Source organism: Pseudorasbora parva, chromosome 15, assembly GCF_024679245.1.
Source record: "Pseudorasbora parva isolate DD20220531a chromosome 15, ASM2467924v1, whole genome shotgun sequence".
Classification (NCBI taxonomy): Eukaryota; Metazoa; Chordata; class Actinopteri; order Cypriniformes; family Gobionidae; genus Pseudorasbora; species Pseudorasbora parva.
Window position 1 is genome coordinate 1711311 of NC_090186.1, and position 21406 is coordinate 1732716.

Genomic DNA, 21406 nt, shown 5'->3' on the forward strand with positions numbered 1-21406 from the left:
TCCAGTTCATCGCTGTAAGTGACGACTTCTGAGAACGCCACACGTGTGGAAAGGGTCTGGTGTTATAGAGGCCCGTTTCTGCCACTAAATCAAACAAGAAAAAGAGTGATTGCGACTTCTTTTTATTTCACAATTCTGTCTTTATTTTTCAGCCAGAATTGTGACTTTATAACTCGCAATTATGAGAAAAACAGTCAGAATTCTGAAGTAAAAAGTCGCAATTACTCTTTATTTGTTTATTTAGTGGCGGAAACGGCTTCCATAATTGTTAGTTATGGTTTTATTGTAAATAGTTTAGCTGATTGTCAAGCACACATCAACTGAACACACTGTACATCTCTACGACAGCCAAGCTTTTATTGGCATTGACTTTGACTAAGGTCTGCAGAAAGTTTGTTTCCTTCAGTTTTTTCATTTTCTGTGGTCATTGTTTATGTTTTTTGCTTTTTCTCTCCATCCCCTCGTTTGTGTGTGTGTGTCGTTGTCTGGTGTAGAGCACAGAGGTCAAACCTGAAGTGAACGGCCAGCCAGAGGTCGTAGAGGTCGTGGAAGAGACCGTTGTCATCGAGGAAGTGGTCAAAGCCAAGCCCAAAAGCCCCGCCCCCGAGGCCTCGGTTACACTGGAGGCGGAGCTAAAAGAGGGGAGGAGCCTATCATCGGACAGCGAGAGTGAAGAAGAGGCGGAGTATCACGCTCAGCCGCCCAGCACGAGTGTCTCCATTCAGCAAATCAAAGAAGAGCCTGAGGAGGAGCAGGAGGCGGGGCTTATTCAACAAGCCCCGCCCTCTGTGGGCGAGCCAATCACAGAAGCAGAACCCGCCGCTCCTGCAGAGGAAGAGACCGCGGCTGCACAGCCTGAAGAGGAAGCATCGCCGACACCGGACGATGCTCCAAATGGACACGCCCTTGAAGCCGAAGCCCCGCCCCCTCTCAGAGCCGTTGCCGAGGAGGAAGAGGAGGAGCCTCACATCGTCAACGGCAACGCCTCTCGCGTGGAAACGGATCACCTGCCACAGGTTATTTGTTGTTCGGAGGTAATTGACATCCCGAGTGGAAAGATGGCCGCCTTCGCTTCCTCATCTCCTCTTCCATTTCCCACTCCTCCTCCTCCTCCTTCCTTCCTGGATGAAGCTGATCTCAAACAGGCTGCTCCGTCTCTCTCTAGAGCTTGTTTAAGGAAGCGATTGCAGTATAAATATGTGTCCACTTAAACATCAGTCATTCCATCCTCTCGCCTTTTAAGTTGATTTTATATTCCATCCTACATAACTACACACACACATGTGCGCGCACACACACACACACACACACACACACACGTTTGTTTTTGTGAAATATGGACAAAATGTATTTTCTATCCCCCTACATTTCCCCTAAACCTACCCATCACACACACACACACACACTGCCCCTAAACCTACCCATCACAGGAAACATTCTGCATTTTTACTTTCTCATAAAAACTCCTCCTGTGTGATTTATAAGCCTTTTGTAAAGTGGGGCCATGGGTAATGTCCTCATATTTCACCCTCTCCTGTAATACCTGTGTCATACCCATGGCATTATACACATTTGTGTCCTCATATTTCACAAAATCAAGCGCGCGCACACACACGTCGCCGTGGGAGCCTGCATGCGGGGGCTTATATTCTGTGCACTGCATGTTGTGTATCGTCACGTTTCATGTAGCACACTTGACATCCTAATTATCCTGAGATACTGCACCTTCAGTAATGCTACTGAAATGATTTGAACACATTGATCAGAATCAGATTTGTGCTTTTGCATGCGTGTGCTGTCTTATCAACACTGCCAAAGATCACAGAAACCAAACCCGCACTCGTGTGCCACACACTTTCTGGCTTGTGATATTTGGGTTTGCTTGCATGCATTATACCAAAGACGTCTAGTTTGCAGTGATGTCTTTATACCGCATGCTGTGCTGTGCTGTGTTAGTGTGTGTGTTAGCGTGTCGATCACTGGCGTGCCCATCACACTAAAGGCCTGTGTTTCTCCATAGCCTCCTGTTGTGAAGACTGAGATGGTTACGATTTCGGACACATTTGCGGCTCAGAAGACGGAGATATCCACTAAGGAGGTCCCCATCGTTCACACTGAAACCAAGACCATCACGTATGAGGCCGCACAGGTACGAGAGGTCATGTGACTGGGTGTTTCTCAAGGCCAGACACCCACGGCTAATGTGGGACACATTTAAACCTACACATTTCGCCAGTTTATTAATCAAAGGTCATTAAAACCATTGATGTGCATTGCAAGATTTCTGTTATGTAATGGTTGAGTACATAACATTTTGTATTTAAAATCATGCATAATTTGTATAGAGTAAATAAGCTAAATTCTTTATAAAAAATAAAATAAAAAAAACTCTGTTTACAACTCCCCATGGTTTACAAGACATGCACTATATTGCCAGAAGTATTGGGCCACCGCTCCAGATCCCTGAGTTCAGGTGTTCAGTCTCTTCATGGCCACAGGTGTATAACTCCAGCTCTCGGCCTGCAGACGCTTCTACACACATTAGTGAAAGAATGGATCGCTCTCAGGAGCTCAGTGAACTCAAGCGTAGGGCTGTGATAGGCTGACACCTGTGCAATAAGGCCATTTTTGACACAAGTCCCAGAGCGGGGTCAGCGCATGCTGAGGGTCACAGTTCGCAGAAGTCACCAACTTTCTGCAGAGTCAACAGCTCCAGACCTCCAGACTTCTGTGGCCTTCAGATGAGCTCAAGAACAGCGTAGAGAGCTTCATGGAATGGGTTTCCATGGCCGAGCAGCTCATCCAAGCCTTACATCACCAAGAGCAATGCAAAGCGTGGGATGCAGAGGAGTAAAGCAGCCGCCACTGGACTCTAGAGCAGTGAGACGTGTTCTCTGAGCGACCAATCACGCTTCAGTCTGACAATCCCATGGACGAGTCTGGGTTTGGCCGTCGCCAGGAGAACGGGACTTGCCTGACTGCATTGTGCCGAGTGTAAAGTTTGGTGGAGGGGGGATTATGGGATGGGGTTGTTTTTCAGGGGTTGGCCCCTTAGTTCCAGTGAAAGGAACTCTTAATGCGTCACCAAGACTTTTTGGGCCATTTCATGCTCCCATCTTTGTGGGATCAGTTTGTGGACGGCCCCTTCCTGTCCCAGCATGACTGCGCTCCAGTGCACAAAGCGTCGGTCCATAAAGACATGGATGAGGAGTTTGGTGTGGAGGAACTGGACTGGCCTGCACAGAGTCCTGAGCTCAACCCGATAGAACAGCTTTGGGATGAATTAGAGCGGAGACTGAGAGCCAGGCCTTCTCGTCCAACATCAGTGCCTGACCTCACAAATGAGCTTCTAGAAGAATGGGCAAAAATCCCCATAAACACACTCCTAAACCTTGAGGAAAGCCTTCCCAGAGGAGCTGGAGCTGTTAGAGAGGGTGGGCCGACTCCAGATTAAACCCCACGGGTTAACAATGGGAAGCTCATGTGTGTGTAGAGGCAGGCGGCACAACACTTTTGGCAAAATTGTGTATCTCAAACAAACAAAACCCACTTTTATTGTAATTTAGAAACAATAAAGTTGTGTTTTTTAAGGGATTTGAAGTTTGATACTGAGGTCCTTTCCCAAAATGTTATTTACAGGGTGTTATCTGACAGAGATATATCGCCCCCTGAGGAAGCTTTGATGTCAGTATCTTGTAGTTTAACTCAGAGCTTCTTCAAAAGCACAGCTTGACTGTCGTTGAAATGCTTTGGAACTGTAGCCGTAATATTGGCGTAGCTTCAGCTTTGCCATTAATGCGAATCATGCGGCTGTTAAATCCTGAATGTGTGTGTGTGGTTTGTTTGTTCTGTGTGATTGACAGTTGGATGGTAATGGCGACGGGGAGCCAGGCGTGCTCATGACAGCTCAAACCATCACCTCTGAATCGCTCTGCACCACCACCACCACACACATCACCAAGGTAACACACACACACACACACACAGTACTTTTTCCATCCACTTAACTTCAAGTCTCTTTTAAAGAGTCATCAGCCATGCACCAAACCGGCCAGCTACAAGGAAGATCACATTACAAACTTTAATTAGAAGCAAAAAAGCTAAGGAAAAAAAACTCAAAATGAAGCATTGCAAATGACATAATCAAATAAAAGAAGGGCGGAGAAATATAAACCTTACTCATGTACAGATGTCGATTTTATACATTAAAACAATATATTTTAAGTTTCTTACAAAGTATACATATGTATATACACAAATGTCAGTATTTTAAGAGTGTAGAGAGATTGATTATGTTACTCGCAGTGCCTGATGCGAGATTTGGCTAGTTCTGATTGGTGGAATTTGCTGAACAGCAGCGGTAAACATACTCAATGTTCGTTTGCAGTGTTTTAAATGCAAATTTGGAAAAATACGATTTTTTTTACAGTTTAATTCCCATTCCTGATCCTCTGAAACTACTACTTCATTTTTTTTTTACTTAATCCAATCATGGTTCTGTCCTCCATCATTTCTTACTGAGCGTTGTGTTGGTCTCAGATGTGTCACATGACGTCTGTGTCTCTTTATGATTGGTAGACACTAAAGGGCGGGCTGTCAGAAACTCGCATTGAGAAGCGCATCGTCATCACGGGAGACTCTGACATTGATCACGATCAGGTGAGACACACTCACACATACTCTTACACACACTAAGACTCATGCACATGTACGCACACACTCATACGCACGCACACCATCACACACACACACTCTCCCACACACACTCACATGTGCACACACACATTCACATATGCATACATTTGCGCACTCTCTCACACACACTCACACTCTTACACATGCACACACATACACACACTGTCACACTCTTAAGCCCCTTTCACACTGCACGTCAGACCCGCAATATTCCCGGAGCATTGCCGGGTCGCCTTCTGTGTGAAAGCAACCACGTCCCGGGATTGATTACCGAACTGAACCAGGGTCGGGGACCTAGAAACATTGCGGGATTCGACCCGGGACGAGCGCTGTATGAACATAAGCCGAAACTAATGCTAGCGGCCCGGGAACAAATGCCGGGTCACATTATCCGTGTATTTGCCGGAATCGCAGTGTGAAAGGGGCTTTACACACACACACTCACTCTTGTACTCACACAAACACACACATTCACATATCCACACACACTCACGCACTCTCACACACACACACACTCACTCTTACACTCACAAACACAATCACATATCCACACAAACTCACTCACTCTCACACAAACGCACTCACTCACACACACACACACACACATTCACATATCCGCACACACGCACTCACTCTCTCACGCTCTTTTTTTATTTTTACAAGTGTATAAGGCCAATATAATGAAGAATAAACATGCGAGGGTGCTCAGATTACAGGATTACTCTGAAACAGATTCAGGAGAAGCGGTGGATCACACACAATCTGGTCTTCTGCGCACAATATAAACCCTCCATTTCTCCCACAGATTGTCAAAATAGACTTTATGGAGCCTTTTCTGTAAAGTAATCTGCTCCTTGATGCACATTTGCATATACAATATGATGCCAATCATCTAGTGTTGGGGGATTAGGAATCAACCATTCACACTCTCACACACACACACTTGCATGCACACACACTCTCACACACACACACACACACACACACACACACACACACACACACTCGCATGCACACACTCTCACACACACATTCACATGCACACACTCTCTCACACACACACACACAATCACACATACACACACTCTATCACACACATTCACATGCACACACTCTCTCACATGCACACACTCTGTCACACACACTCTCTCACACTCACATGCACACACTCTCTCACACACACACACACACTCGCATGCACACTCTCTCTCACACACACACTCGCATGCACACTCTCTGTCACACACATTCTCTCACACTCGCATGCACACACTCTATCACACACACTCACACACACATTCACATGCACACACTCTCTCTCACACACACACACACACACACACACACTCACATGCACACACTCTGTCACACACACTCTCTCACACTCACATGCACACACTCTCTCACACACACACACTCGCATGCACACACTCTCTCTCACACACACACACACTCGCATGCACACTCTGTCACACACACTCTCTCACACTCGCATGCACACACTCTCTCTCACACACACACTCACACACACATATATACAACTCTTATCTGTATTTCCTTTAAAGAACAAAAGATAAACTAAATGTCAGGCCAAGGAGCAAGGTGATGAGGCAAAATCTTCATTTTTAGTAGCAAAAATAAAATGATCACAGAAGTAATTCACAAATAATCGGACAGATACAATATAAGATACAAATGAAATCAGCAGCAGTGTTTAATGTAGTCAGCTTGAGTAGGTGTATTTAACAGCAGCAATTGAATAATCAAATGTAAAAAAACTAAAACAAAGTGCTAATGTGTGTTCAGTGACTGAGCTGAATATAGAGGAGTGAGTTTATCTGTGTTGATGAGCACTGAGACGGTACTACCATCTCTAAAGACATTTAAATCATTCACAATCTCACACACACGTCACCGTCTGACTCCTCAGTCTGACTCTCCCCGGACTCATGTTGTAAAGTTGAGCGTCACGCGTGATCTTACTCACATTAGTGGATCCCTTACACACACACAAGAACATGCACAGGTTACCATAGCGATGAGGCTGAGAGATGCAGGTCCAGCATCGCATGTGTGTGTCCCCATCATCTGTGTGTGTGTTCAGTTGGATTTTCAGTCTTGTTTATTTTTTTCAGTTAAATCTTTGGTTTGGTGTGTGTGTGTTTTGTTTGTGTGCGGGGTCAGGCGTTGGCCCAGGCTATAAAGGAGGCCAAAGAGCAGCATCCTGACATGTCCGTCACTCGCGTGGTCGTCCATAAAGAGACGGAGCTCGCTGAGGATGACGACTGAATACAGGTAAGCATGGCAACCCACCATGGCAACGCACCATGGCAACAAGCATCGCTCTTCACGACCGTCTCCGACCCGCCTCCTCCTCCTCCTCCTGCACCCGGAGCCTCTCGTTTTCCCCTTTTCTTTGTGCTTTTTCATCTCTTCCTCCTGTGTTTGTCTTTCTGTTCTCCGTCCTGGATCTGCCAGCTGCTCTCGCTCTCTGAGAATCTCATTTCTTACACATTAAATTGACAATAAAAGTATGACATTATTCATCATAAGTAAGCTTCCAAGACTGGGAGAAGCTGATATCAGACTGTTTGCATTAAAATCTACCGAATTTAACCCTCTAGGACTTGACATTTAAAGGGTTAGTTCAGCCAGAAATGAAATGTCTGTCATTAACTCCTCTCCCTAATGTCGCTCCACACCCGTAAGACCTCCGTTCATCTTCACACACAGTTTAAGATATTTTATATTTAGTCCGAGAGCGTATGCAAGTGTATGCACACTATACTGTCCATGTCCAGAAAGGGAATAAAAACATCATCACAGTAGTCCATATGAGACATCAGTGGGTTAATTAGAGTCTCTTGAAGCATCCAAAATACATTTGGGTCCAAAAATAACACAAACTACGACTTTATTCAGCATTGGCTTCTCTTCCGGCTCTGTTTTGAGCTGCTGACGTGTCATCTGGAGCTCCTGAGCTTCTTTATAGTCACACACAGGCACACCAGATAACACGTCAGCAGCTCAAACAGACCCGAAAGAGACTCCAAAATTGGTCAGATTGCTATTTATTACCATCTCTACAAATGTGCCAAATGTCATCATTTTCCTACGTACGGTTCATAGACTCCCATTGGGAGGGATAATAACACAGTAAACTCTCAATTACATTAGAGACTCGGGTCCTAATTATTATTATGATCAGAGAAGCATAACCTTTACTACAGGCGATAAAATGAGTGCATAATTAGGGAACCGCTGCAAACGGTCAAGTAAATGACGGCAGGTCAAACGAGTGGAAGCAGATTTATCCAGCCTCGGGGTAAGCTGTGCCAGTGAAATGTTGAAAATTATTCACGCTGATTTATTTTCCTGGCCGCTTTATTTAAGATGTAAATGTTGTGCATAAGAGAGATTTAGGTCAGGATTGAGCATGAACAGTTATTTGGCGTTTTAACTGTGGCGTTATGAATGTGTGTGTAAGATAGATGAGGCATGAAGGCCTTAGAAATTCACATGCGAAATTTTCACACGTCAAGAGATGAATTCGACCCCACGTTATGTCAATCACGCTTGCACACTGCCTCCGAAACTTTCGTCTGTCAAGAAAATCGGAGCAGGGTAGATTTTCTGCATTTTGGCATCCGTAAAAATACATTTTGAGACGTTTTGACAACTCAGAGCCACCATACATATTATTGTATCAAAAATACTACAGATATTATATCACAGCTATAATCATAGCACACCAAGTCCCTGTAAACCGTGTGTGCGTGTGTGTGTGCGTGTGTGTGTGCGTGTGTGCGTGTGTGTGTGCGTGTGTGTGCGGATCCATACCTTAGGCATACTGCCAGTCTCTGTTCAGGATTCATTGATGCACTGGAGTTGGTGGTCTGTGTTAATATCACACTGAGCCACTGACACTAAAGTAAACTGTGACTCTGGATAATCTCGCAGCTCATTGATGAGGAGGTTGAACTCTCCTTCTCTACGCGATCGCAGGAGTCAATCGACCCAATATTTTCCTTCTTTTTCTCTTTTTAAAATCATCCTCATTACTTGAAGATGTTATTTTGTATCGTATTGTGTTTTTTCCCCGTAAGGCATTCATTAATACGCATCGGACTCAGTGTGCAAGCTCTCTGTGCGTGACCATTTTTTCAGATCACAAATACGGACAAAACGCATGCGGAAATATTGGACTCAGTGTGCAAAGGCCTTTAGTGTGTGTGTGTGTGTGTGTGTGTGTGTGTGTGTTGGGTAGGTTTAGGGGCAGTGTAAGGGGATAGAAAATGCGGTTTGTACAGTATAAAAACCATTATGCCTATGGAGAGTCCCTGTAAACCACATAGACCAACGTGTGTGTGTGTGTGTGTGTGTGTGTGTGTGTGTGTGTGTGTGTGTGTGTGTGTGTGTGTGTGTGTGTGTGTGTGTGTGTGTGTGTGTGTGTGTAATAACTGTGTCTTTGCTCTTCTTCCACAGAGCTGAAGTCCAGAGCAGGACGTGTGGAGGAGAGGAGATCTGATCCTGTACAGAAACATCTGCATCTTCTATCATTCACAACCACTTAGCTAACATCTGTAGCATTTTATTTTTTTAGTGTTTGTTTTTATCTCTTTCCCTCGAAAGATCGTCTTTACCATTTATGAAGACTAGATTCCTGTTATTTTTATTGTTAATTAGTAATTCACATTCCTAGTCTGGATTTGGAGGAGAATCACGTCGTTGGGAGTACTGTAATAATAATAATAATAATTATTAATAATACGAGGAGCGCGAGCGCGTGAAGGGGCGGGGCTACAGATCGATTGGCTTTCGGGATGATGGGTGTATAAGGGACCAGCACAGGACGGTGGCACTGTGGGATTTCTCATTGGTCGACGGCAGTGCCAATCATTCCTCTATGCAGTCAAACACACACACACACACACACACACACACACACATTCCACTGAGGGGAGGAGGAACGCCTTCTACCTCTCTGAGCAACAAGCGTAAAAACTACAGAAAACTTCAAACCTAGGCAGCTCTCTGGGAAGTTTGGGATTTCCAGCCCTTTCCTGGCACCCATATTCAGATCTATATTTGTAGAAACCTGTTGTGTTTGTTTTTAATCCCGATGATTTGAAGGAAGTTTGCCCTTTTAAGTCTTTTTAACCTCTTTGTGATGAAATGGTCCCCGCGGCCGAACTGCCAGCGCTGATGTCGAGCGACCTCTCTCACGGACCCTGTGTATAGCAGCTCATCGTAGAATTGACTCGCGCTCCTGTTCTTCTTTTTTTTAAGCAGCTTTGGATGATCTGTCCTGTTTTTATGCCCCACCCCCGACCCATTGTGTAACACTCTTCAAATTAAAGTTTGTTTATTCTCTAATAATCCTGCTCTGTGATTGGTTGTGTGAAGTGCCTTAACTCACCCCCAAGATGTCCCTGTCTTTCTTTTCTTCAGTCGGACAGTTTTTTGAGGAAAACGTTCCAGGATTTTTCTCCTCATGATGGACTTCAATGGGAACCAGCAGCTGAAGGTCCAGATCAATGCGGTTTGAGAGGCTCTGATGATCCCAGAGGAAGAGTCTGATCCACACAAACCATCACACATTTACAACACAAAATAATGAACGACTCCACTTCAGTGGGGATGTTTTTCACGCCGTAACATCATCACGTCTCAAAGGTCATGTGACGCAGGAGGAAGTGTTAAAACGGACGTGCAAAGACTAAATCACACGCCTTCACACAGATAAACGTGAAGCACCGATGGCGGACAATTTTGACGTAGGAGAACACGAGAAGGAGTTTTTCAGCACTTCCGCATGTAGGAATCATACGCCATGAAGAAGAGCAGCACAGAAATCACACATTTGAGGTTAAACAGTGTATAAATGTGTATTAGTGCAGTAAATGTGTGATGGTCCTATTCCTCTGGGATCATCAGAGTCTGAAACCGCATTGATCTGGACCTTCAGCCGCTGGTTCCCACTGAAGTCCATCAGTAACACTTTACTTTAGGGTCAGTTATTAACTATTAACTAGAGTCTTATGATCATGCATATTACTGTGATATTGTCTGTTTATGAGCACTTTTAAAGCTCATATTAATGCCTTATTCTGCATGAGCTTATTCTACATCCCTTAATCCGACCCAATACCTAAACTTAAACGCTACTAAAACTACCTTACTAACTATTAATAAGCAGTAAATTAGGAGATTATTGAGGAAAACGTCAGAGTTAATAGAGAATATGTGTTCCCCATACTGAAGTCATACCGAGTCCATTATCTGGAGATAAATCTTGAATGTTTTCCTCCAGAAACGTAATTTCTGTCTGACTGAAGAAAGACATGAGCATCTGGGATGAGATGGATATTTTTATTTTGACGTGAACTCATCCTTTATTCCTTTATTTAGCCGGGTGAAGTCCCATTGAGAGATTTAAATCTCTTTCGCAGGGGAACAACAATACACAAAATCACAAAACGGACTCGACAAACATAACGGATTTACAATACATGTTAAACTATTTAAAACAACATAAAAGGGGTTATTAAAAGCGTGCATTTTCACATTTGGAACATTTTAGTAATTGTTTAAAAGGTTCAAGTGAAATATTACCAGACGGCTTCAAAACTTTTAAGCGCGCAGCGTTATTCAGTGTGATGTCACTTCCCCTGAAACTGGAAAGAGGGCGGGGCCTATCGAGCAGCCCCTCCCCTTGTTTATAACGGCCAATAGCGTTTAGTGTAAAGTCCCAGTGGTTGAGGATATTCAAACCCAAGCCGTCATCGGAACGGGAACGCCATTCCAGACCGGAAGATGCTTTCAGATTCTGATTAAAGATTACCACGGCAAACTATTTATTTATTAATTTTTTGGGTGTATGAACTTGCACGCATTACCGTATATACCCGAATATAAGACGAGGTTTGGGTCCTGAAAATGGGGGCTCGTCTTATCTTCACACCAGGGGAGAGAGCAGAGGGATCGGGAGAGCGACCGGCTGTAATTACTGACGGGGATATGAGTGAGTGATGTGCAGATTAACGCCCGTCGGCACGGCTGTTCTCATCTCATCCCCTCGGGTTAGTTTGATCAGGACTTTAGTGTCAGATGAGTTTGACCAACGGCAGAAGGTCATGTTCTGTCTATCTTCACAGCAGTTACACACATACACAGGCCGACATAATTACTGTCGTTTTGTAAAAAGGTTATTCATTTTTAACAGTGTCATAATTTTTTTTCCAAATTAATCCAAATATTTAATGAATGGTGTTAAAATGGGATATTTTTTGAGACCAGTTAAGGCCTGTACACACACCTGGACGAACATCACGCTTATCAAGACGAACCCAAGGCATTGTTTTTTGTTTGTTTGTTTAAATGACGCTTTTCCGCCTGACTTTCTCACGTCGGTGTGCACACACACACTCACATTGGCACCCTTTTTTTAGTCATGAGGCGTTAAACGCACACAGACGTTGTCCCGGTGTGGGCAGGCCTTAACATTCTGCCTTCATGAGGACTTTAACCCCAGAGCTGAGCTCAGTAAAGCCCGAGTCTGAGTCTCCGGATCCCCATCTCACTAAAACTCAACGGGCCACTGGGGGCTTGGTCACCTCACTGAAGGTGAGTGTGTGTGTGTGTCACAGAAGGTGAGTGTGTCAGTAAATGAGTTTATCGTTTCGGAGACAAACACAAAGCACACAGTCTTGTCTCTGCTTTAATCATTGATGAACATCTTTGATTTTAATGAGGAAAAAACAACACATGAGGACGGATTAGAGCCCGTAACCTTCGGCACGGTTTATATAAATCCCAGCATCACACACCGTTAGAGAGTCCAAACGGGAACATCGGCTCTGGGTTTATTTCATAGACTGTAAAAAAATACTAACGTTATTCACTTTACGTTATTCACTAACGTAAAGAATCTCACGATGCTAATTAATGCAAATATTGTTTGCAAATAGTCCCAATTTTTTTATTTTTCCAGCAAGAATTAGACATCTGTTCGGTTTCTTTGTGCTTTATAAAAATAAAAAATTTGCCCCCAGTGTTCAACGACCTGATGAATCTGCTGCTGGCGAAGGCTTCCTCTGGTTGTGCCGGCGTTTCTGGTGGATGTGCTGGAGATCTGGGACAGACCGAGGAGCGTGTCATGTCAGCTTTATTTATACAGCGCTTTTACAAGTCCAATTGTTTCAAAGTAGCTTAAAAGTGTTAATAGGAAGTTTGATTGAGCTGTACAGGGGAAAAATGGCGTTTTGGGGGTAAATGTGTTATTTTGGCAAGATTACCTGCTAAAATTGTCATTCCTGGGTCTATATACCCCATAATTGAGGTCGCTTCAACCCGCGGACATGGAAAACAACCGGTGGGAAAACCGCAGACTTGGCAACACAGTGCATTGAGTTCTGTTGACATTTGACAGCTAACGTTATGCGTCGCTCCGCTGCTCTGATTGGTTGTCGATCTGTCCAATCGAGGTCTTTCCTGGTTGGGTTGAAATACTCCCCATAATCACAGCCCAATGAGCATCAGACTCATATTCTGACTGGAGTATGAACACGTCAGGGCCAGAATGGAGACTAACCCTCAGTCCCTCAGTCCTCTGGCCGACAGCAGGCGGTGTGCGATTATTATTCTGGCAGCGCTGCTGAAGTCATCAGATCAGTGGATATTCTGAAGATTGGAGCCGTCACGGCGGGGTTATTGAGGATGTTATGCTTGGTCTACGTTTCCAGACGACTCCCGACTGATACAAAAAATAACCTTTAAATCCTTCCTGAGGTGGAGTTTGCAAATTGGCGCCCTGCTGTGATTGGCCGTCAGCAGGTACCACTGAGAGGGTCATTTGCATAGTTGAGCGTTCACACAGCTGTCTGTACGGTGTCCTGCCTGAGCTGAACACTCACTCAGTGCCGTGTGTGTAGACCTCGAGTCTCTTTATCCCGTCCTGGAGTTGGACAGGTCTGGCTGGACTCGGGATCTGTCTGTGCTTTCCTTTCTGGTGTTTCCTGATCGCTCACTCTGAGAGCAGAGCCGTTCCTGGTCATTATCTGAAGGCGTTTGTCCACAGAATGGTGTGATGGAGAAGCGTCCCCGTTGTGTTTGAGACTCAGACGTCAGTGTGTGTGATCAGATCTCACTCACTCGTGATCTCACCAAGAGATGGTCCTGGTGGGCTGACCACCTGGTTATAGCTCTTGCAGGATGTGTGAGGGATGAATGAACTACAATTATACTAGGTTAATAAGGTAGACGTGTGTGTGTGTGTGTGTGTGTGTGTGTGTGTCACGTCCTCCTGCCCTCTGTCCTGTGTCTGTAGCGCGCCCCGTGTTGGATCTGAGATGCAGTTTCCCGGGGGTCTGCGGTCATGGCCAGCTCTTCCTCTGCTGAACACACACACACACACACACACACACACATCAGCTGTCTGTCTGCGATCCCACTTCAGACGCCAGAAAACCCTGATGGTATTCCTACATCAGACCAAACCTTCGGGGACTTGAGCTTTATTCTTCAGACTCTCACTGTCTGAACGATCAGCTGATGCAGCGTCATCCAAACACTGAGGATATTAACCTTATTATTAGCTTTATTATTAGCTTTATTATTAACCTTATTATTAGCTTTATTATTAGCTTTATTATTAACCTTATTATTAACCTTATTATTAACCTTATTATTAGCCTTATTATTAGCTTTATTATTAGCTTTATTATTAACTTTATTATTAACTTTATTATTAACCTTATTATTAGCCTTATTATTAGCTTTATTATTAGCTTTATTATTAGCTTTATTATTAACCTTATTATTAACCTTATTATTAGCCTTATTATTAACCTTATTATTAGCCTTATTATTAACTTTATTATTAACCTTATTATTAGCCTTATTATTAGCTTTATTATTAGCTTTATTATTAACTTTATTATTAACCTTATTATTAACCTTATTATTAACCTTATTATTAGCCTTATTATTAACCTTATTATTAGCCTTATTATTAACCTTATTATTAGCCTTATTATTAGCTTTATTATTAGCTTTATTATTAACCTTATTATTAGCTTTATTATTAACCTTATTATTAACCTTATTATTAGCCTTATTATTAACCTTATTATTAACCTTATTATTAGCCTTATTATTAACCTTATTATTAGCCTTATTATTAGCCTTATTATTAGCTTTATTATTAGCCTTATTATTAACCTTATTATTAGCCTTATTATTAGCTTTATTATTAGCTTTATTATTAACCTTATTATTAACCTTATTATTAGCCTTATTATTAACCTTATTATTAACCTTATTATTAGCCTTATTATTAGCTTTATTATTAGCCTTATTATTAACCTTATTATTAGCCTTATTATTAGCTTTATTATTAGCTTTATTATTAACCTTATTATTAGCTTTATTATTAACCTTATTATTAACCTTATTATTAGCCTTATTATTAACCTTATTATTAGCCTTATTATTAGCCTTATTATTAACCTTATTATTAACGTTATTATTAACCTTATTATTAGCCTTATTATTAGCTTTATTATTAGCTTTATTATTAACTTTATTATTAACTTTATTATTAACCTTATTATTAGCTTTATTATTAACCTTATTATTAACCTTATTATTAGCCTTATTATTAACCTTATTATTAGCCTTATTATTAGCTTTATTATTAGCTTTATTATTAACTTTATTATTAACTTTATTATTAACCTTATTATTAGCCTTATTATTAGCTTTATTATTAACTTTATTATTAACCTTATTATTAACGTTATTATTAACCTTATTATTAGCCTTATTATTAACCTTATTATTAACCTTATTATTAGCCTTATTATTAACCTTATTATTAACGTTATTATTAACCTTATTATTAGCCTTATTATTAGCTTTATTATTAACCTTATTATTAGCTTTATTATTAACCTTATTATTAGCTTTATTATTAACCTTATTATTAACGTTATTATTAGCTTTATTATTAGCCTTATTATTAACCTTATTATTAACCTTATTATTAGCTTTATTATTAACCTTATTATTAGCCTTATTATTAGCTTTATTATTAGCTTTATTATTAACTTTATTATTAACTTTATTATTAACCTTATTATTAGCCTTATTATTAGCTTTATTATTAGCTTTATTATTAACTTTATTATTAACCTTATTATTAGCCTTATTATTAACCTTATTATTAGCCTTATTATTAACCTTATTATTAGCCTTATTATTAGCTTTATTATTAGCTTTATTATTAACCTTATTATTAGCTTTATTATTAACCTTATTATTAACCTTATTATTAGCCTTATTATTAACCTTATTATTAACGTTATTATTAACCTTATTATTAGCCTTATTATTAGCTTTATTATTAGCTTTATTATTAACTTTATTATTAACTTTATTATTAACCTTATTATTAGCTTTATTATTAACCTTATTATTAACCTTATTATTAGCCTTATTATTAACCTTATTATTAACGTTATTATTAACCTTATTATTAGCCTTATTATTAGCTTTATTATTAGCTTTATTATTAACTTTATTATTAACTTTATTATTAACCTTATTATTAGCTTTATTATTAACCTTATTATTAACCTTATTATTAGCCTTATTATTAACCTTATTATTAGCTTTATTATTAACTTTATTATTAACTTTATTATTAACCTTATTATTAGCCTTATTATTAGCTTTATTATTAGCTTTATTATTAACTTTATTATTAACCTTATTATTAACGTTATTATTAACCTTATTATTAGCCTTATTATTAGCTTTATTATTAACCTTATTATTAACCTTATTATTAGCCTTATTATTAACCTTATTATTAACGTTATTATTAACCTTATTATTAGCCTTATTATTAGCTTTATTATTAACCTTATTATTAGCTTTATTATTAACCTTATTATTAGCTTTATTATTAACCTTATTATTAACGTTATTATTAGCTTTATTATTAGCCTTATTATTAACCTTATTATTAACCTTATTATTAGCTTTATTATTAACCTTATTATTAACCTTATTATTAGCTTTATTATTAGCTTTATTATTAGCTTTATTATTAACCTTATTATTAACCTTATTATTAGCTTTATTATTAGCTTTATTATTAGCCTTATTATTAGCTTTATTATTAGCCTTATTATTAACCTTATTATTAACCTTATTATTAGCTTTATTATTAGCTTTATTATTAGCTTTATTATTAACCTTATTATTAATGTTATTATTAACGTTATTATTAGCTTTATTATTAACCTTATTATTAGCCTTATTATTAACCTTATTATTAGCCTTATTATTAGCTTTATTATTAACCTTATTATTAACCTTATTATTAGATTTATTATTAACCTTATTATTAGCTTTATTATTAACCTTATTATTAACGTTATTATTAACGTTATTATTAGCTTTATTATTAACCTTATTATTAGCCTTATTATTAACCTTATTATTAGCTTTATTATTAACCTTATTATTAACGTTATTATTAGCTTTATTATTAACCTTATTATTAGCTTTATTATTAACCTTATTATTAGCCTTATTATTAACCTTATTATTAGCTTTATTATTAACCTTATTATTAGCTTTATTATTAACCTTATTAATAACGTTATTATTAACCTTATTATTAACCTTATTATTAGCTTTATTATTAACCTTATTATTAACGTTATTATTAACCTTATTATTAGCTTTATTATTAACCTTATTATTAGCTTTATTATTAACCTTATTATTAACGTTATTATTAACCTTATTATTAGCTTTATTATTAACCTTATTATTAGCCTTATTATTAACCTTATTATTAACCTTATTATTAACCTTATTATTAGCCTTATTATTAACCTTATTATTAGCCTTATTATTAACCTTATTATTAGCCTTATTATTAGCTTTATTATTAACCTTATTATTAGCCTTATTATTAACCTTATTATTAGCTTTATTATTAACCTTATTATTAGCTTTATTATTAACCTTATTATTAGCCTTATTATTAACCTTATTATTAGCTTTATTATTAACCTTATTATTAGCCTTATTATTAACCTTATTATTAGCTTTATTATTAGCTTTATTATTAACCTTATTATTAGCCTTATTATTAACCTTATTATTAGCCTTATTATTAACCTTATTATTAGCTTTATTATTAACCTTATTATTAGCCTTATTATTAACCTTATTATTAGCTTTATTATTAACCTTATTATTAGCTTTATTATTAACCTTATTATTAACCTTATTATTAACCTTATTATTAGCTTTATTATTAACCTTATTATTAGCTTTATTATTAACCTTATTATTAACCTTATTATTAACCTTATTATTAGCCTTATTATTAGCTTTATTATTAACCTTATTATTAGCCTTATTATTAACCTTATTATTAGCTTTATTATTAACCTTATTATTAACCTTATTATTAGCTTTATTATTAACCTTATTATTAACCTTATTATTAACCTTATTATTAGCCTTATTATTAGCTTTATTATTAACCTTATTATTAGCCTTATTATTAACCTTATTATTAGCTTTATTATTAACCTTATTATTAGCTTTATTATTAACCTTATTATTAACGTTATTATTAACCGTATTATTAGCTTTATTATTAACCTTATTATTAGCCTTATTATTAGCTTTATTATTAACCTTATTATTAACGTTATTATTAACCTTATTATTAGCTTTATTATTAACCTTATTATTAGCTTTATTATTAACCTTATTATTAACGTTATTATTAACCTTATTATTAGCTTTATTATTAACCTTATTATTAGCCTTATTATTAGCTTTATTATTAACCTTATTATTAGCCTTATTATTAACCTTATTATTAACCTTATTATTAACCTTATTATTAGCTTTATTATTAACCTTATTATTAACCTTATTATTAGCTTTATTATTAACCTTATTATAAACCTTATTATTAGCTTTATTATTAACCTTATTATTAACCTTATTATTAGCCTTATTATTAACCTTATTATTAACCTTATTATTAGCTTTATTATTAACCTTATTATTAGCTTTATTATTAACCTTATTATTAGCTTTATTATTAACCTTAAAACGTTATTTATTAAGTTTATTATTAGCTTTATTATGCATCAAACATCCAGAAATGCCGCTTTAATTTTTCATTTCCTCTTGCAACACATTAAATTACAAACTGGAGTGATGAGAATATATCAGGTTTTCTCTTTAATCCAGGCGAAAAAATGTATTTGTGTGAGTGTTCAAAATATAACAGTAAATGAGGCATAATCACATTTAACTAACCCTATAGTTTATTAATATGTAAATGTATAATTACACTAACTAAGGCGCCTTAAAATGAATAAGTGTGACCCTCAAATTGTTGATTATGATGATGCCTTGTTAGCATGAACAGATGCTAGCATAGCTACCGTACAGGATTGTTTAAAGTTAGTCGTATGATTAAATCGGGTAATCAATCGTTTCATTAAAATGTCTTTTTTAATTTCTTGTTTATACATTTTAGTAAAATTTTGTAGCTTTAAACACATAGTGGCTCGTAATTCATGGCCATTGACAATATAAGCCTACAAGTTATAATGGACCATGCACTGATCAGGCATAACATTATGACCGGTGTATAACACTGATCTCTTCATCACGGCTCCTGTTAGTGGGTGGGATATATTAGGCAGCAAGTGAACATTTTGTCCTCAGAGTTGATGTGTGTGAAGCAGGAGAAATGGGCAAGCGTAAGGATTTGAGCGAGTTTGGCCAGATTGTGACGGCTAGATGACTGGGTCAGAGCATCTCCAAAACTGCAGCTCTTGTGGGCTGTTCCCGGTCTGCAGTGGTCAGTATCTATCAAAAGTGCTCCAAGGAAGGACCAGTGGAGAACCGGCCACAGGGTCATGGGCGGCCAAGGCTCATTGATGACCGTGGGGAGCGAAGGCTGGCCCGTGGGGTCCGATCAAACAGACGAGCTACTGGAGCTCAAACTGCTCCAGAAGTTAATGCTGGTTCTGATAGAAAGCTGTCAGAATACACAGAGCAGCTCAGTTTGAGGCGTATGGGGCGGCATAGCCTATTCTGACCCCTCACAGGACTTAAAGAATCTGCTGCTAACATCTTGGTGTCAGATACGACAGCACGCCTTGACTAGTGGAGTCCGTACCTCGACGGGTCAGGAGGACCAACACAATATGAGGAAGGTGGTCATAATGTTATTCCTGATCAGTGTGTGTGTATGTACACACATTTATATACTCAGATTTACATTTATACATTCTGGTTTATAAGTGTGAATATATAAATGTAGATCATGAATATACTGTATGTGCATATGCATTTATAATTGCAAATTTAATATAGTAGTTAAAATGTGTATATATATATATAGAGAGAGAGAGAGAGAGAGAGAGAGAGAGAGAGAGAGAGAGAGAGAGAGAGAGAGATTTGTATATACTCTCACTTATAACCATATATTTGGATTTAATGTATTTGTTTTCTCTTTGGCCCTTCATAGTAAATATAATATACTTTCAAAATGTTGGAGTCGGTATGAAGAAAGAAGGAAGGATATTAATACTTTTATTCATCAAGGACGCAATACATTGAAATAAGTGACAGTAAGCCGATGTAAGAAGAGTTTCTTTTTTAACTTTCTATTAATCAAAGGATCATGAAAAATATGTTCATCACAGTTTCCACAGAAATATGAACTGTGTTCACTGATAATAATCATAAGTGTGTGTTGATGATCAGATCCTCATCTGAGAATGATTAGTGAAGGATCATGTGACACTGAAGACTGGAGTAATGATGATAAATTCAGCTTTGATCACAGGAATAAATCACACTTTACTATATATTCACATAGAGAACAGATGATTTACACTGGAGGAATATTTCACTGCTTTACTGGAGTTATGATCAGATTAATGAGCAGAAGAGACTCAAAGACATTAAGAAATGTTTAGCTCTTACTCTGGCGGATCTTCCAGCTGAGGTAAGCGATGAGCAGCAGAAGGAGAGCCGTAACGGGGAAGAAGATCCCGATCCACAGAAACCATCCCGGGGTCTGGCTGAGGAACGCGGCGGGAGACGTCGGCTCCATTAGGCTCGGCTCTGGACTTTAGGCTGTGAGTAAAGCTCAAACCCGTGATGATTGTGAGGGATTACGGCTGCTGGTTAATGCTTTACTGACTGACCTCTGAACTCCACAGATCTGCTGCTGGTCTGAAGAACAAACGCCATCAGCGAACGAGTTCAGGAGCCGACCGAACACAACTGACGGATAGCATGAGTGCAAAAATCACACTAAAAAATGCTCTTCTTATTCAGTATCTTTATCTTATTTCCAGTCTAAATATCTAAATATTCTTAAATCAAGATGAATTTACTAGATCAGTAAAACGACATAAGATATTTTTTCTTGTTTTCTTAAAAATAAAATCTAAATGAAGAGAGTTTTTGCTTAAAACAGGCAAAATGATCTGCCAATGGGGTGAGAAAAATAATCTTATTTCTGATTGGGACGGAAACAAGAAACAAGATTTCAATCAGAAATAAGATTATTTTTCTCACAAATACCTTATGTCCTTTAACTGATCTAGTAAATGCATCTTGATTTAAGAATTGTTAGATATTTAGA

At 38.2% G+C, this 21406-nt stretch overlaps 2 protein-coding genes across 20 annotated transcripts in view; one reads left to right on the top strand and one right to left on the bottom strand.

The window, feature by feature from the left end:
* The window catches only part of epb41l2 (erythrocyte membrane protein band 4.1 like 2), an 82610-nt gene extending 72536 nt beyond the window's left edge, over positions 1–10074 (top strand). For 16 of the 19 annotated variants that reach the window (XM_067416651.1, XM_067416653.1, XM_067416654.1 and 13 more), the window contains 6 exons: positions 495–1034; positions 2021–2149; positions 3864–3962; positions 4579–4659; positions 6880–6990; positions 9181–10074. In XM_067416651.1, coding sequence (XP_067272752.1) covers positions 495–1034; positions 2021–2149; positions 3864–3962; positions 4579–4659; positions 6880–6984 — 954 coding nt within the window. In that variant the 3' untranslated portion in view covers positions 6985–6990; positions 9181–10074. The remainder of the gene's footprint in view (positions 1–494; positions 1035–2020; positions 2150–3863; positions 3963–4578; positions 4660–6879; positions 6991–9180) is intronic. The other 3 variants (XM_067416669.1, XM_067416670.1, XM_067416658.1) reach the window with 2 other exon arrangements.
* A 979-nt stretch (positions 10075–11053) lies between these two features.
* Positions 11054–20997, bottom strand: LOC137040907 (small leucine-rich protein 1-like). The gene is made up of 2 exons (XM_067416716.1): positions 20740–20997; positions 11054–14090 (listed from the first exon to the last, which is right to left on the bottom strand). Exons 1-2 carry the CDS (start codon positions 20867–20869, stop codon positions 13990–13992), a joined length of 231 nt encoding a protein of 76 aa, XP_067272817.1. The 5' UTR covers positions 20870–20997; the 3' UTR covers positions 11054–13989.
* Positions 20998–21406: the final 409 nt, after the last annotated feature.

Coding starts and splice junctions, on each gene's coding strand:
- LOC137040907 (XM_067416716.1), bottom strand. CDS start 20,869: ATGGAGCCGACGTCTCCCGCCGCGTTCCTCAGCCAGACCCCGGGATGG. Junction 14,091..20,739: donor CAGCTGGAAGATCCGCCAGA/GTAAGAGCTAAA, acceptor GTGTGTGTTCAG/CAGAGGAAGAGCTGGCCATG.